Raw genomic sequence first — 16,004 nt, 5'->3', positions numbered from 1 at the left:
GGGTTAAACTGGCTGATACACCGGGAATAAACTCAGGTTATGTAAATGTTTATCCTAGTTCAGACAGTTCTAGACAGTTTGATAGCTTAGTCCTGATGTAGACTAAATTCACACTAAGAGTCCACTTTATTTCATACGCTCCAAAGCAGAGGTGAACCCTGGTGTAGTACGATTGGGCACATGTTAAGTGTGTGTCGTTTTGTATTCACACTTGTCCAAGTGAAGCGTACTGACAGGACAACTGCTCCTGAACCAATCCCAGCAAGAGCTTTACTTATTTGGTCCAAACGTCAGCTTGATTCTCGACAGATTCTGCACCCCTGACTGGGCCATCAGTGCACCGGAGGAAAGGCACAGCTGAAGTTAGCCTCTGGAGTTAGCCTCTGGAGTTAGCCTCTGGAGTTAGCCTCTGGAGTGAGCCTCTGAAGTTAGCCTCTGGAGTGAGCCTCTGGAGTGAGCCTCTGGAGTTAGCCTCTGGAGTTAGCCTCTGGAGTGAGCCTCTGAAGTTAGCCTCTGGAGTTAGCCTCTGGAGTGAGCCTCTGGAGTGAGCCTCTGGAGTTAGCCTCTGGAGTTAGCCTCTGGAGTTAGCCTCTGGAGTTAGCCTCTGGAGTGAGCCTCTGAAGTTAGCCTCTGGAGTGAGCCTCTGGAGTTAGCCTCAGGAGTTAGCCTGAAGTTAGCCTCTGGAGTGAGCCTCTGGAGTTAGCCTCTGGAGTGAGCCTCTGGAGTTAGCCTCAGGAGTTAGCCTGAAGTTAGCCTCTGGAGTTAGCCTCTGGAGTTAGCCTCTGGAGTGAGCCTCTGGAGTGAGCCTCTGGAGTGAGCCTCTGGAGTTAGCCTCAGGAGTTAGCCTCTGGAGTTAGCCTCTGGAGTTAGCCTCTGGAGTTAGCCTCTCTGGTTAGCCTCTGGAGTTAGCCTCTGAAGTTAGCCTCTGAAGTTAGCCTCTGGAGTTAGCCTCTGAAGTTAGCCTCTGGAGTTAGCCTCTGAAGTTAGCCCCATCAGGTGATGAAGGTCAGAGGGGCCAAAATGTTGTCTTAATAAACAATTACATAATGAAATTGCAATTGAACATTCAGCAAATTGCTGAAGTTGATATCTTTAAATCTGAAATCTATGATATCTTTAGCAACTAAAAATAAACCATCACCGAGGGTTGAAGCTGCTGTGGTTTGGACTGAAATTAGTTCTGCAGCTAATAGTGCTTCCTGGACATGCTGCTGATTGTGAAGTTTTACCACACTTTATAATAACTATATTATGAACAGCCTTAATTAAGAAACATTCTATGTTTCTTATTCATTGTATTTATTTATTTACCTTTATTTACGAGGTACGTCCCAATGAGATCAAACCCTATTCATCCGTTTTCTCTTTTTTATTATTTTAGGATTTTTATCTGGTCCGAAAACTTTACTTGACAGATGTAGATGTGAAATGGGGAGAGAGGGGAGAGACATTCTGCACATGGCAAAGACAAAGAATCGAACCCATGACAACATGGTAACAATCACTGCACCACCGGCGAAGCACAGGAACCTCTTTTTCAAGAAACGATAGCAGCCACAATCATAAAAACATTTACATATCTAAAGCGGAAACTAAAACAAAATACAATAACTAATGTTCGTCAATGTTGTTCACAAAAAGTAGCACCATTCAGAACACTTTCTCTGCATCAAATGATCACACGGGCTTGGTAAACGTTCTGTTTGTTGAGCGGGTGAGGAACAGCCGCACGGTGCCGTTTGTGAAGAGAGCCCCATATGTCCCATATGTCCGCTCCCCCTCGCGCCATGTGGTGAGGGTCTCTCCAGAAGACGGATCACAAGCTGTGGAGCAGAGAAGACTTCGCTCATCTGACCAGCTACAGTTCTCCAGGGAGCCTCACTCATGTTAACCCGCCACGCAACGCCAGTCCAAACTCTTCAAATAAGAGTTTTTATACAGTGTGTTTGAAAGTGTTTGCATGCGGCCTCGTCTCGTTTGCACATCAGAGCGAGTCATTTTCAGCCACCGTATTTATGTGTACTTCTACTTGAGTCCTATATTTGACAGTTGTGGAAAAAAGTTGGGTATTTGTTGCTGTTTTTGTGTGGTATCTAACTTGTCAATGTGTATGTTTGTGCTCTGACTATTGTGGCTCATGGTCTACAGTTGGGAAATGTTGGCTTTGAATAAAACATACACGTCACAATTCATTCAATTTAAATATTTTATGTTGATCTAAAGCAATTTATGTTCGGGATGTCAAGATGAACCGGTTAATCGATAATTGTAAGAACTAAAAACTTATGATCGTGACTATTTTATAGGCAAAATGACCTCAAAAATGTACAGGCATGAGATTTATGTGGCAGTTTATATCACAATAACTTTCCTTATGCATTCAGAAAGTTTGATTGAATAAAACTGGTCAAGTATTAATGGAACAGTGATGTATTAGAGCAAAAGAAAATTAAGGATTTGGTCATAATTATGAATAATCGTTAAATTGTGATGTTTCTTCGCACAATAATCGTAACAGTAAAATTTTATATCGTGACATCCCTAATTAATTTATGTTTCCAGATCATGTTTAGCTTTTTTTCCAACTGTTAATAATATAGTTTGAGGGCTTGATTGTAAACCTTGTATTAACCTTGTATATGGCATGGTACATAATTTGATATAAAGAATAAATTTTTTGTTGCAGTGTTGTTTTCCCACATTCATGAACACTAGTGGTATGTTGGCCTCTTCTGGTTTCTTTGTCACATTAAGACTTTATTTTCTTCAGTATATCTTCAAAACTTTACATGATTCATCAAGACAAAGTCCCTATCACTGTCTATGGAACGTTCTGATCCCAAAGTAACTGCCAATAATGGCATCATGAACTTCCAGAACCATTAGCACCATCACACATGGAGCTCCACATTTGCTACTGCGATCACGTTTTATGTGGGAGTAATTGCACATATGCAAGAAGATGTACCCTTAGTGTGAAATCTACACCTCACGGCCTTGCCTATGCATACACCCATGTGGAAACCGCCTTCGCAACCGGCACATCTTAGCAGCGGCGTACCACAATCCAATCGCATATTTATGAAAGAGAATTAGACGAGTGGCGCGTTGAATCCCATTAAAATGAGCCTAGCATCGCAGACAATCCAAAGTCAGCGGCTAATCCCCCCAGCTCATCATGTGCCTCGCGTCCGCCCGCTAAAACACACATCACATAAATTAATCAGCAGCTTCAAAATAAATTCACCTGCACGTCCGCGGAAATCAACAAGCGCCTCATCAGGAGACAGTTAGGACGCGCATTACACGTCTGGCCGTAGCCTCTGCGCATCTGTGAGTAGGACCTCATTATAAAATCAAAAGATCATTCCTCATTTATTACAGTGGTAGTGCTAACAGGCCGCGGTGGCTGACAGGAGACTGGAGCGGCCGGAGGGCTGGGATTGGCTGTCAGGGATACTAGCTGGGTCCAGTTCACGATGACGCTCCAAGTTTGTTGGGTTAAATGCATTGTTTATTGGCTCTGTACAGACTGAGCATGGCTGGAGCATGTGCCAAGTGAGGATGTACCGGAAAGAACTGGATTTAAGGATATTCTGAGATAATCGCTCAGCAGTGCCTCCGGTGGTGTGGAAATGTAGTGCGTGTGGAGGAGGATGGTAGAGGAGATAAAGGGAGAACGACCTGCAAGGAAGCCAAGAAGAAAGGGAGTTCTGAGGACCCCAAAAGGAAACAAAAGGACTTTAAAACAGAAATGATGATGTTTATTAGCTATTTATGACATAGACAGATGGGTTATAGATGACTAAATGCAATTAAACGGTCTATATTAATTTCAAAAGATCTATATGAATTTGAAATTGTTCAAATCAAACATGTTCTTAGGCCCCTTTACTTTGAGAGCTTGTGAAATGGCCAGGCTATAGTAAGAAATGCTCAATTTGCTCTACTTTGCCAAGGCTTTCTACAAAATGTCTGAAAGTATTAGGCAAAGTAGACTATCTAGGCAATGTATAAGTGCATTTTCCAGGACCCGCAACCCAATGACAAATAATAAATGATTTAGAATTATTACATGAGCAATCATTAACACCTTATACAAATTAAGTATATTTTCTTCATGTATTCCCTTTGATGAATGACATGACAAATGGGATCCATCAAGCAAAACATCTCACAAAGCTAAATACAATATATGCTTCAAATTGCATGGGATTAGTGATAGAAATAAACCCACGTTTGTAGCGCCTACGTGTGCCATTTTTAATCAGTGATGAAAAAATAAATGCATAATAAACAGTATGACATGATACACACAGGCACAAAAAACAGACCATTACATGCATTTCGCCTCAACATTTATATTTAAGCCCAGAAATATATATTTTTTTCTAAAATATAGCTTTCAACTTTGTCAAGGCGCAACAGCTAAATATGCAGTCTTCAAGTCGTTTGATAGGCCTTCCCCCGGTCGCAACTCATTACCCTCCCACAGAAGCAGTCTCACACTCCCCCGAGTAACTAGGTCCCTATGGCAGTTCTAATCAAGCATCACGTCTCCTCTGTGTGCGGCCCGTGTTCAGCCACAGTGACTGCTAAGCCTTTTAAAGCCTCCCCAAGGACCTCACTCCTCACCGACGATCCTGAGTTCACGACCCCTCGCGTGATACTTCCCTCCGAGCATCTCCATCGATTCTCAAGTATGTCCAAAGAGCAACCAAGGACAACACACTCCCACAGAGGCCTGACAGTTTTAGATAATAGTCGTTGGCAGGAGGATAATGATACTTGAGTATTTGCGATGGCTGGAGAGTTGCTTGGCCACAAAAAGAAGTGGGCGACGGGCAAACTGGCGAAGTTGTGTTGCGGAACGCGAAAGAGGCTTTTCCAAATGTCGCACTGTCGAGATTTGAGGGTGTTCTACTTGCACCACCGGCTGACCGCAAGGACAGTGGAAGATTTAAAGTGAGAAATGGAGTGCGTTAAAGAAATAAGAAATGTGTGAAGACAGTGTAAGAAAGTGAAGACAGTTTAAGAAAAACAAGAAGCCAGATGTGTAGCACTTGGAGCGAGTTCTACCCATGGCCAAGTTTGGGAAAAGGTGGAAGTTCAGTCATTCAAACACAAACAAATGGGTATAGTATAGCGTAAAACACATACTTACAACTACAGTAGGTGGCGGTAATGTAACACTTTATGGATACCAACAGAAGAAGAAGAAGAAGAAGAAGAAGAAGAAGAAGAAGAAGAAGAAGAAGAAGAAGAAGAAGAAGAAGAAGAAGAAGAAGAAGAAGAAGAAGAATAAGACGTTTCTGCCTGTGTTTGAGTGGGTTCCTCAAAACATGCACCAAAGTAAAATCCTCCAGGGAAAGTCCTGACCATAAGGATCTGGAGCTGGGTCCCCAAGAGCTGCACTGTGGCACTCACTGCTCCTGACAGGTTTACCCAGCAGCCCTAGTTGAGGGATGGGTCAAATGCAATGAATTTCTCTCACAAAGGATTAAGAAAAGAATACGTTACTGGCCCGGGGTAGACTAATGGTGATGTGCATCTACAGCATCGTCACACGTGGGTCTGTGGATGGGCTATTATTAAATGAAGGGTCAAATGCAGAGGACAAGTTTCCCTTTAGGGGATATAAAGAATGCTTTAACCTTGATACTTTATAGATAGTAAGGTAATTTATTTCCTGAAGTACAGTGGTCAGCAGAACACATATATATACTATGTACTGTATGTGCTGTCTCATACAGGCTCTGGCTCTGTGCACGTTCACATTGCTCCTGTAAGTATCAAGGGATGGAATTTACAATTGATTCAATTATTATGTCCAAAATGGCAGTGCAACACTGCTGATTTCTATGTGTATCACTCATTTTTAAAAAATGTATATATTACAAATTGGAGCACTAAGTAAGAACTGTGTATCGGGGGTGAAAAGGAGGAGAGTCAGAGCAACGGCGTCTTGAATGCAAGGAAACAAAGATTACTCCAATTACTCCAACATGCACGAATCACTCGAATTATAACTTTGAGAGGGTAAAACAGAAACTATTATAACAGTTAAAAGCTTTTTTGCATGTTCCATTTAAATTAATATGTTTGTGTGTGTCCAAATGAACCTTGTCAGTGCTGGGTCAAACCACTCTATATACTATACACTCCTCTATGAAAAGAACTGTCCTGGCAAAAGGACAGATCTTGAACAGCACTTGAACGTGAACAGAGTCAAGGTAAAGCTAAAAACAGCTCATGTCATTTGTCATAGAGTTATTTTTGAGCTTTTATATGTTTCTCTGAAAACAAATACTAGCAGTTCTGGGTCTGAGATTCTCCACCATCAACACAGGCTCTAGTGAGTTTTACCCTAATAATGGGAAAGTAATGTGCTTTTTTGTATTATTATTAGCCTGTGTAACAAAACTACATTTAATTTGGACACTTGGCTATTTAACCTTGGACTATCTATGTTTGGTGCCCTCTACTGGCTGCTGAGGGAATAACGCACAGTCAAAATTTTGGGGCGTGTCACGTTGGCTTGTTTACTTCCTGCAGTTGTACTGATCGTGATGACACGAGTCTGGTGATAATGTATGGACTTGAGAAGATTTTCAGAGCCACATCACAGATGGAGAAAACATCAGTTATCGAGGAGATTCAGAACGGAGTGTTTTTGACGCTCGGAGGGAGAGGCCTTTCTAACCAGGATTCATCAAACTAGTGTGAATGAAGCTAAATGCTGCTCCAGGTGTGTTTTGATGAGGGAACATGGTTAGAACAGGGTTAAAATCAAACCTTTTGAATAATATGTGTCATTTAAAGGACAATATGCATTGTTTGTATTGTTGTCAAAATATGTCTTTAAAATTATTAGTTGAGGTTTAATTGTGAAATGTCTGCACATTTAATCACAAAAATGCAAAAATATCACCTGATCCTCTTTGTTGTTTTTTACTATAAAGAATACACTCATATTGTCTTTAATACAACATTCACAGCGTTATCCAAATGTTTTGATATATTGCCCACTCCTACTTATTACATGGTTAAGGATTAAAAAAAGAGAAACACAATTAAATCTCTATTTGTGAAATTGGATGTGCCAGTGCCTAATTTGTTGTTGGACAGTGTGAAGAATTCCACAGTATATGTTCCCTCCATCCATTTGAAGCGTACTTATGCTAATACTCCAGCCACTCAAAAAATACTGTTAGAAGGAACAGTGAAATGCAGTGAACCAATTACCAAAAAATATGGGGGCACAATTAAGAATGTAATTTGTTTCTGCTTTGGAGGGTCTGCACAGACGTCTTAAAGGGCCCCGTTGATAACAAATACTTGACACATTTGACATGAAAGTGGTCATCTCTCAGCACACAATGATAACAACTTGTACACATTTAAACAAGAAACTTATTTAAAAGACAAAATGAAGTGAATTTGAACATGCCTTTTCGACAGTCCTTTTGCATGTAGGACAGTCACCACATTTCCCAAACACAACACCCTGCAGTAAAAATAAACCTGGCAGTGGACTGTTGGAATAGACTTGTCCAGCAGCAGCGGCAGCGGCGGCAGCAACAGCGGCTTTAGCGTCCAGATGAGTCCAGATGACCTCAATCTGTTACTGCAGGCTGCAAATGCACTGTGAAGGTGGCTACAGTAGAACTACATCTGAAACTTCCCTCACTTTTAACCAGGATTAGCCATGGTAACAGACAATTAGTTAAAAACTGTAAGTTATATTTGTGCACGGCAGAATATTCCAGACCAGAGTAACTTCTCTGGCCACCTACTTGTCGCTATGGAGATGTTGTTGCTCCGGAACGTTACATAGTATAACCTGATTTAAATTACAGGTGTTTTTATTGCCAAAAAATAACCTTGAACTACAGTGAGTAGGCTCGTCGCTCCACAGATCTGCCCTGTAAACATGCTTATCTCCATAGATACTGTAGTTTAATGTTAACATTCCAGATAAAGCAAGTTAGGCAGGGCTGCAACGATTATTGAATGCATTTTTCACTATATAAAATTGAAATATTGTGACTAAGTAGTATAGCTCAAACAAGTCAGTGAATTACTCCCAACTAATCAATTATTAAAATCGTCAACTAATTGAATCACTGAAGGATTGTCTCCAGAACATGCCATGTGCTAAAGCAAGAGGTTTGTGGCTCAGACAGAATGGGAATGACATCAGAATACACCACCATCACCCGGGACCTCAAGTGGGAGCCCACCCTCAGCTCCCTCATCAAGAAGGCCCAGCAGAGGATGTACTTCCTGCAGCAGCTGAGGAAAACCAAGCTGCCAGTGGAGATGATATTGCAGTTCTACACGGCCATCATCGAGTCCATCCTCACCTCCTCCATCACCGTGTGGTACGCTGGAGCCACAGCCATGGACAAACAGAGACTACAGCGCACTGTGAGAAGGTGATCGGCTGCAGACTTCCATCTCTGCAGGACCTGTACGTCTCCAGGGCTCTGGGACGTGCAGGTCGGATCACAGCCGACCCTTCTCACCCTGGACATGGACTGTTTGAGCCACTCCCCTCAGGCAGGAGGCTACGGTCCAGAACCTCCCGCCACAGGAACAGTTCCTTTCCCTTTGCCGTTGGACTCATGCACACTTCTTAAACACTGTCACTTTAACCATAATTTATCACCCACAGCCCTGTTCACTTTCTGCACAACATATGTAAATTCAACTGTAAATTTGTGTACATAGTAAGCCTATTTTTATGTTTAGCCATTTTTTATTTTTATCCTAGCAGATTTAAATTGCTTTATACAGGTTGTTTTATCATTGTTCATTGTTTTATGTTGCACAGTATCACCACAGCAAGTTCCTATGTTCTGTTTATTGACAATGACAATTAACCTTTTCTGATTCTGATGAAAACATGTACGTTTTTAGTGACAAACATATTTTTTTCTCAAGCAACATTACTTTAGCTAGAAAAAATCGAATTCACGGGGATTTCACAGTCCAAACAATTCATTAATTACTAAAATAATTTAGTTGAAGCCCTACACTGAAGGGTGGGGGATGTCTATGAACATCAGAAATAGTTTATTTATTTTAATTTGATTTAATAATGCCGATTTTGATACAAAGAAAAAGGCTCAGTACTCAATACTGACTTCAATACCACAATGATTAGATTTCTACCTTTTATAATTAGACAATAGACTTTCATTTTCAGCACCAAGTAGGCTTAGATCAAGATCATTCCCAAACCGTTCAGGAAAGGTCCATTTTCATATTGATACTTCTTCAAATGAGTATTCACTTCTGATACCAGTTCCTTATTCCGCCCCGCCCGCTTCTGCCTTTTTTGACCACGGATCAGTACTTCCTTTGTAATGGCACTTCCTGTCGAGCGGTCACTCCATTGGTTTGAATGGAGAACGAGGTAAAAGTCACGCCGCTAAAACATGCTCTAAAGTCGACTGATTTGTATAACATTTCTAATGCTCACATGACCAACAAGTCAACAATGCACCGATTCCCTGGACGTGAAAACGGCTTTTCAGTCTGTGTACAACTTATTTTCTCTGGAGGTCGGCAGCTCTGTACAAATCAAATCGTGCGGTGGCGACCAGAAGTCCTTCCAGAATACGTATAGTCAAAATGATGGTAAAGATACAAATACAAAACACAATTACAGTTATCTCTTTATTCATCTTTTTAAGGATTTTTTTTTTTACTTATAGGCTTTATGGGAATGGACAGTGACGCAAGTGAATTGGGGATGAGAGAGGGAAGAACATTCAGCAAATGATCAGAGTCGCACTGATGACGCTGCAGCCGCTGCGCACCGAGCCTGGCATATGTGCAATCCACTCCTCCACAGCAGACCACAGATACGGTCACTCGTCACTACAGTCAGAACTCATCGCATAAGTAACTGTTGCAGCCCTATTACATCATCAGTACCATTAAAACAATGATCGGTAATCTTACTTTACATCGTCAATGAACCAGTTTGGACAATGGTTAATTATACCCTGATTTTTAACCAGTGTACAGAGAAACAATATAGTGTGCCTTGAGCTACTGCCAGGCTTGAAAAAACATCCAACTGAAGTAAAGTCACAATTGGATGTAATGAAATAATGTACCATTTTACATAAATCTGTACCAAAAAAGAAAGCAAAACAATCCCCATGGCCAAATGTAAAGACCCAGAGTGACAGAGCATTATGTACTACATTAAATATACCACATTGTTCAAACTAAGAGGTCTGAAAAACAGCAATATTCAATCAAACTGAACTAATGTCCTTGTTGGTTCTTAATCAAACTTTCAAGTGGACCAACCCTCTATCTTCAGACCAGCACTGGGCAACTGGACACACTGTTGAATTCAATCGTTGAAGATCGTTAAAACAGCACCAGAAATTAAGCACATATTACCAGCAGTGATTTTAACGCACAATCCACTAAACAAACCCGCAATTCACGTCCTCTAACCCGGCCATTTCTGCTCCACACAAAGCCCCTGCATCCAGTCGAACCGAGCTCCGTGCGATCCTCAACAGGCTTTGCTTCTCCCCACAGCCCCAGCCCATAATGAAGCAATTTCCCCTCCTATAAAATATGTATAACCCCAATTCTCGATCTCTGTTGAACAACACAAACGGCACCGAGCAAATCACCAAAGACGCACACGGCACGCGCCCCGGCTCCGGCTCCCCGCGCCTAAACGACACTGACGCCGTGACATTTGGTTTGCGGACCAGTGTAGACTTCCAAATGCAAACAAATAAATACAAATGATGAATAAAAGCTTTGTTTCCGAGGAAGTCTCTGCGTAAAAAGCGTGCGTCGGGAGCGCGAGGGAAAAGTAAGTAAATGATGAGCCGAGGCGCGCGCGTGGACATGCCTGTTGCTCTTTCACACGCGACATAAAAGAAGCCTTGTCCCGAAGCTCTGGCGGCGACACAGTTATTCAAATAAGTCTGCCCAGCACAAGAAAAAGAGGTTGAAATACACGCGAGACCAACGCGCGGCGAAGTTAAGTGAAAGAACAAGACCCCGCGCGGCGTGGAAGCGGCGCGTAAAGAGAGACACGCGCGCCACGTCCGTTTTGTGACGGATCGATCCAAAGTGTCTCCTTACCTCTGGAGAAGACGAGCACGGCGCAGTAAACCAGCAGCACGAAGCCCGACGCGGCGAAGTAATGTCCCTTTGTCAGCGCTCCCATCCCGGCGCGTCCCGTACACCTCCTCCTCCTCTTCCTCCGCGCCTCCTGAGCTGGACCGGCGCTCCCACCGCTGTCCACTCCCCGGTCCCGGCGGTGGCAGCGGCGGCGGCGGCGGCTGCTCGCACCGCTCGGCTCCGCTGCGGCGCGGGGATGCTCGGCTCTACACCCGGGGGCGCGTGTTGGAGACGGCGGTCGGCGGCGACGGCGGAGAGGCGGCGCGCGGAGAGGGATGCCGAGGCGAGGAGAGGCTGGAGCATCTTTCACAGCACTTCGGGACTGTGCCGTCAGTGCGCGCGGGGCCGGGACGTGCCCCCGCTCTCTCTTTCACACACGCACACACACGCACACGCACACGAGCCTGCCGCGTGCTGAGGACCAATGGCAGCGCGAGGAGGAGGCGGCAGACGCGCGCGCTGGAAAACGGGAACGGCTGCGCGGGATTGGTGCAAGCTGACCACAGGTAAGCGCGAGGGGACGCAATGTTTATCACAGACGAGTTGAGTAATGTTATGGGACTTGATCGTGTTTATTAATTCAGTTAAATAGATGTGGAAAGTTAAGTTATTGGCAACTCTAAATTGGCCCTAGTGAATGAATGTGGTTGTCTGTAATGTCTCTGTGTTGGCCCTGCGACGACGTGGTCACTGTCCAGGGTGTGCCCCGCCTAAGGCCCAAAGTCACTGGGATAGGCTCCAGTCACCCGCGACCCCGAAAGGGAAAAAGCGGTAGAAAATGAATGAATGAAAGTTAAATAGATGTGTTAATATGATAAAACCACACATTTAAGACAGTGAAGTTCAGATCCTGGTGAAAGGAGAAGACCGATGTGGTCTTAGATACAACCTGGAACCCAAAACAAAGTAAACAATAGGGCTAATCAGAGTATGATGATGACCAGTTAGGAGCTTGAACTATAACGCCAAATATGTCGACTCGGATGAAGTTCACACTTTTTAGAAGCCTCAAACAGATGCTTCTGACTGAAAACAACTAGTTTGTGTGAGTTTCAGTGTAGTTAGCTTCTCTTTTGGACAAATATAAGGCAGTGACTCTCAGGTTCTCACATGTGAACTGAAGAAGATACTTGAGTCAGCAGCGAATTTTCTTCACTCTATAAACTTTGGTTCAGTCGACAGAATGTATTTATTTTTTGCTATGGAAGCTACTAGGACCATTGAAAGTCAAGACATGTTAAAGGACCACGTACATAACAACAGTACATGGGGCTTTTGACATAAAAATTGCTGTCATTAATTTCTATGTGGACAGGCAGCATGGGCCTTTCTGTGTGGATTGCTGTAATCGCTCATTTGTCAATGAAAGTGGTTATCTTGCAGCACACATTTATAAAAAAAAAAACGTCTACACATTTAAACAAGAGACATTTAAGAACCAAATCTTTCTACTTTTCAACGACCTCCATCAAACTGTCATTTTCACTCTCCGGAACTGGTTTGAGAAACGTTTGTGCTGCTCTGCGCTGCTTAAGCCCCGCCTACAAGGAGGAGTTTTTGTTAAACTGCTTTTGTTGATCTGATTGTTTACCGTGACTATTCTTAAAGCTTAGCCCGGTTTAAAGTAAACAGGAACGTCATGCTGTCAACTTCCCAAACATGCACCACAGGTAAAAATCTTCCAGCTACAGTCCTGATCGAGCCTGGCAGAAGATCTCCCCCCGGTGTGGCAGCTCCCTCCTTTCCCAGGGGCATTGAGGGATGGGGCAAATGATTAATAATGATAAAACAATAAAGTGTACATCAACTTTAACAATCTGACATTTACACCATGCCACTTGGCCACTCTGGCATTTAACATCCTGTATCCATTTTGTATTTATTTATTTATCTAAATTTCTTTTGCTAACAGCGCTCCTGAATAAAAGACGCACACGAAGAAAACATAACTTTTCCGTATACAGGCCACACCTGCCTACGTTGTAACATGAGATATTTACACATACTACACGGTAGTGATGAGTCTTTTGACCGGGGGTCTCGTGGCACACCCGAGGGACTAGTTAGACTATTTTCTAAGTGAGTGGGAGTTGGATTGTAATAAAACACACAGCATTTTGAAGTTTAACAAACAGAAAACACATCTGAGCTCGTAGTGAGTGTTACGTTGTAACAGAAATATGGTCCATGGTGGTGATCCACAGGTTGTCTTTTGACCCGTGAATTAGGTCTGACCAAGAAAGTTTCATTTCAATGCTGCAGGTTCTGAACTGCAGATCTCCGTACATAGCATGTGCCACTCCACCTGTGTCTTTGTATTCTGCTCTGTCTAGAGTCACTTCTTCATTAAACTAATCCATCCGTGAATACGAGTTTAATTATCATAAAACACCCAGCGTTTTGAAGCTTAAACTATATAAAACACGATGGACAGTGACATCTTCTTCTACAGCGTGTCAAACGCTCGCGCTCAAATTGCCTCCTGGTGGCCATTTGCCAGTAAAAATATATAAATTAGACGCGCCGTTATAATGACTGCAGTGTTCAAAGCGTGGGGGAAAAGTAGTGGCTTGAAGTCCGAAAAGTACTGTAAATACCGCTGAAAACAAGCTAGTGTCTTTTAGTTTCCCCTCCTTGTTGAGGTGAGATCATAACAAAACTTATCGTACTTACCATGGAAACAAGAAGATGGCAAACCTCCACCAGTGAACATACCTTTAATTAAGAGGAAATATAGCTTTATCTCAAGCACAGACTCTATTAAAACCAGTTCTTATCCAAAACACCAGGTTAGTACAAATTAGCTATATGGAAAAGAATATGGAAATGCCCGATTTGAGTTAGAAACAATAATTGAATAAAAGAGTGAACTCCACACTCTGGAATACTTTGACAAAACCATAAACAGAGTAGTGACTGTGGTTTTACCATTATCGTTGGCCTGTGTGGGCCATTAGACTTGCCAAGAGAACCACACCATTACTGCGGCTCAGGCCACTTTCTGCACGTGGTCCCTGTGGCTCCTGTCTCCAACAACACAACAGGAGTATCAGACACTGAAGGCGGGGGACTGAATTATATATGTAAAGACACAAACAAGTATTACTCATCTTCAATACCAGTGAATGTTACATTTGAATAAATGGCTGACTGTAGCAAATTACATTGAGTGACACATGTCTAGTCATTAGGACAGCTAAAGACAAGTGAGGGATGTCAAGCTGCCCAGGGATTGGTCAATTATGATTTGCAAGATCCGTCAACAGACCTACTATTACTGTGGATGTGCATTCCATCTGAAAACTGCTGAAAGGGGCCCATATGTGTCTAGATGATTGTAAAATGTTCTGTCTGTCTCCCTTCTGTTTCAGTAAATAGGCTCTCGTGTGCTCATAGGTTTGGCAATAAGGAGCTGGGCCTTGACAGGAAAAACACCTCAAGATTAGAAAGATACACTCTGAAATACAACCACCTTTGGGTTACAAAATGTATGCCAACTCCAATTTTTCCAATCACGTTCAGATACATTACTACTACAATTAATACTGTCCAGTACTGTGAATTACGTCATGAGCCACATGTTGAATTATCAAGCAGCTCTGCCCAATAGTTCAACTTACTGGTAGAGCCGTATCCAGCGTATTATGTGTTCTTTGTTTATTCTGAATGCATAGATCCTACTGACACACACGCACACACACACACACACACACGCACATGCACACGCACACACACACACACACACGCACACACACATGCACACGCACACACACGCACATGCACACGCACACACACACACACACACGCACACACACATGCACACGCACACACGCACACACACACACACGCACACAGTTATTATTATTCCCAGCACAGCCTCACAGCACTTACATTCTTCCTGCGTGGTCAACCTGGGTCAACATGGACAACATCCAAGCCTCTCTTCCACGAGACAAGATGGCACAGTCGTTCCACATGCTTAATGAGCACATTCTGTCCACTGACGAAAGCACTGTAGCCAAGGTAAGGATGGCAGAGGAGAATGGTAAACCAGAAGCGACTCTACTTTTCTGTAAACCGTGTATAAAAGCAGCAGGTTTACTGATGATACGAGATGCACAATGTATTCATGTTTTCAAGTTCAAGGTTCAACTTTTGCAAAGTCACAAAACAAAGTGCACAGACTGAACATAATCATGATCCAGCAAATGCCAGCCACATCCAGCATCCACCGCTTCATCATTTGTGCGAATGCAAATGTTGTGCAAGAACGCGCAACAGGCAATAACATCTGGTGCGAGGGTTGACCGTACCGCCAACGCCTTGCTCTGAGTGGCTCGCCAGTGGGTTTTCATCATTACGAAGGTGCGTTCCACTACGGATCATGCCCTCGAACACTGAATGTTGTATATCACTTGTGTCCCAAGGGGGTGTAAGAATTGCAATTGTCCTTTGCAGACTGGGGTAGCCCCCCCATCCCCAAGCAGGTGGCAACTGCACTGACCGGCGATAGCCACAGCCTACGTGCCAAACTGGAAAGGAAAAAGAGGATTTCACTTTCTTCTCCACAGCTGTAATGACGTTCAATGGATAATGTATTGATGAGACAGGCCGCGGTTTGTCAGCTGACCCGAAATATGGGTTTGAGGTTGGCGCCTAGATCTACATACAGTCTTAGGATGGGCACAAGGTTTTTGAGGCGGACGTATGGTCCTCCTCCACTCTAAAGACTGGAGAAAATACTTTAGGGCACTAACGCTACGACTGAATTGTTTTAAAACTACTTGGGCGGGGCATCTCAGTGCGGTTCATACAAGATTGTCCTTTCTCGCACT

The 16,004-nt window shown here is 43.2% G+C and overlaps 1 protein-coding gene across 2 annotated transcripts in view; it reads right to left on the bottom strand.

Moving 5' to 3' along the window:
• The window catches only part of unc5db (unc-5 netrin receptor Db), a 394,916-nt gene extending 383,616 nt beyond the window's left edge, over positions 1 to 11,300 (bottom strand). For both annotated transcript variants that reach the window (XM_072433137.1, XM_072433138.1), the window contains exon 1: positions 11,131 to 11,300. In XM_072433137.1, coding sequence (XP_072289238.1) covers positions 11,131 to 11,215 — 85 coding nt within the window. In that variant the 5' untranslated portion in view covers positions 11,216 to 11,300. The remainder of the gene's footprint in view (positions 1 to 11,130) is intronic.
• Between the last annotated feature and the right edge of the window lie 4,704 nt (positions 11,301 to 16,004).

Source organism: Eucyclogobius newberryi, unplaced genomic scaffold, assembly GCF_026437365.1.
Source record: "Eucyclogobius newberryi isolate DKJ021-1_F unplaced genomic scaffold, fEucNew1.0.hap1 SCAF_6, whole genome shotgun sequence".
In the NCBI taxonomy this organism is placed as follows: Eukaryota; Metazoa; Chordata; class Actinopteri; order Gobiiformes; family Gobiidae; genus Eucyclogobius; species Eucyclogobius newberryi.
Note: the sequence above shows the minus strand (reverse complement) of the source record. Positions and strands in the feature narration are given on the sequence as shown.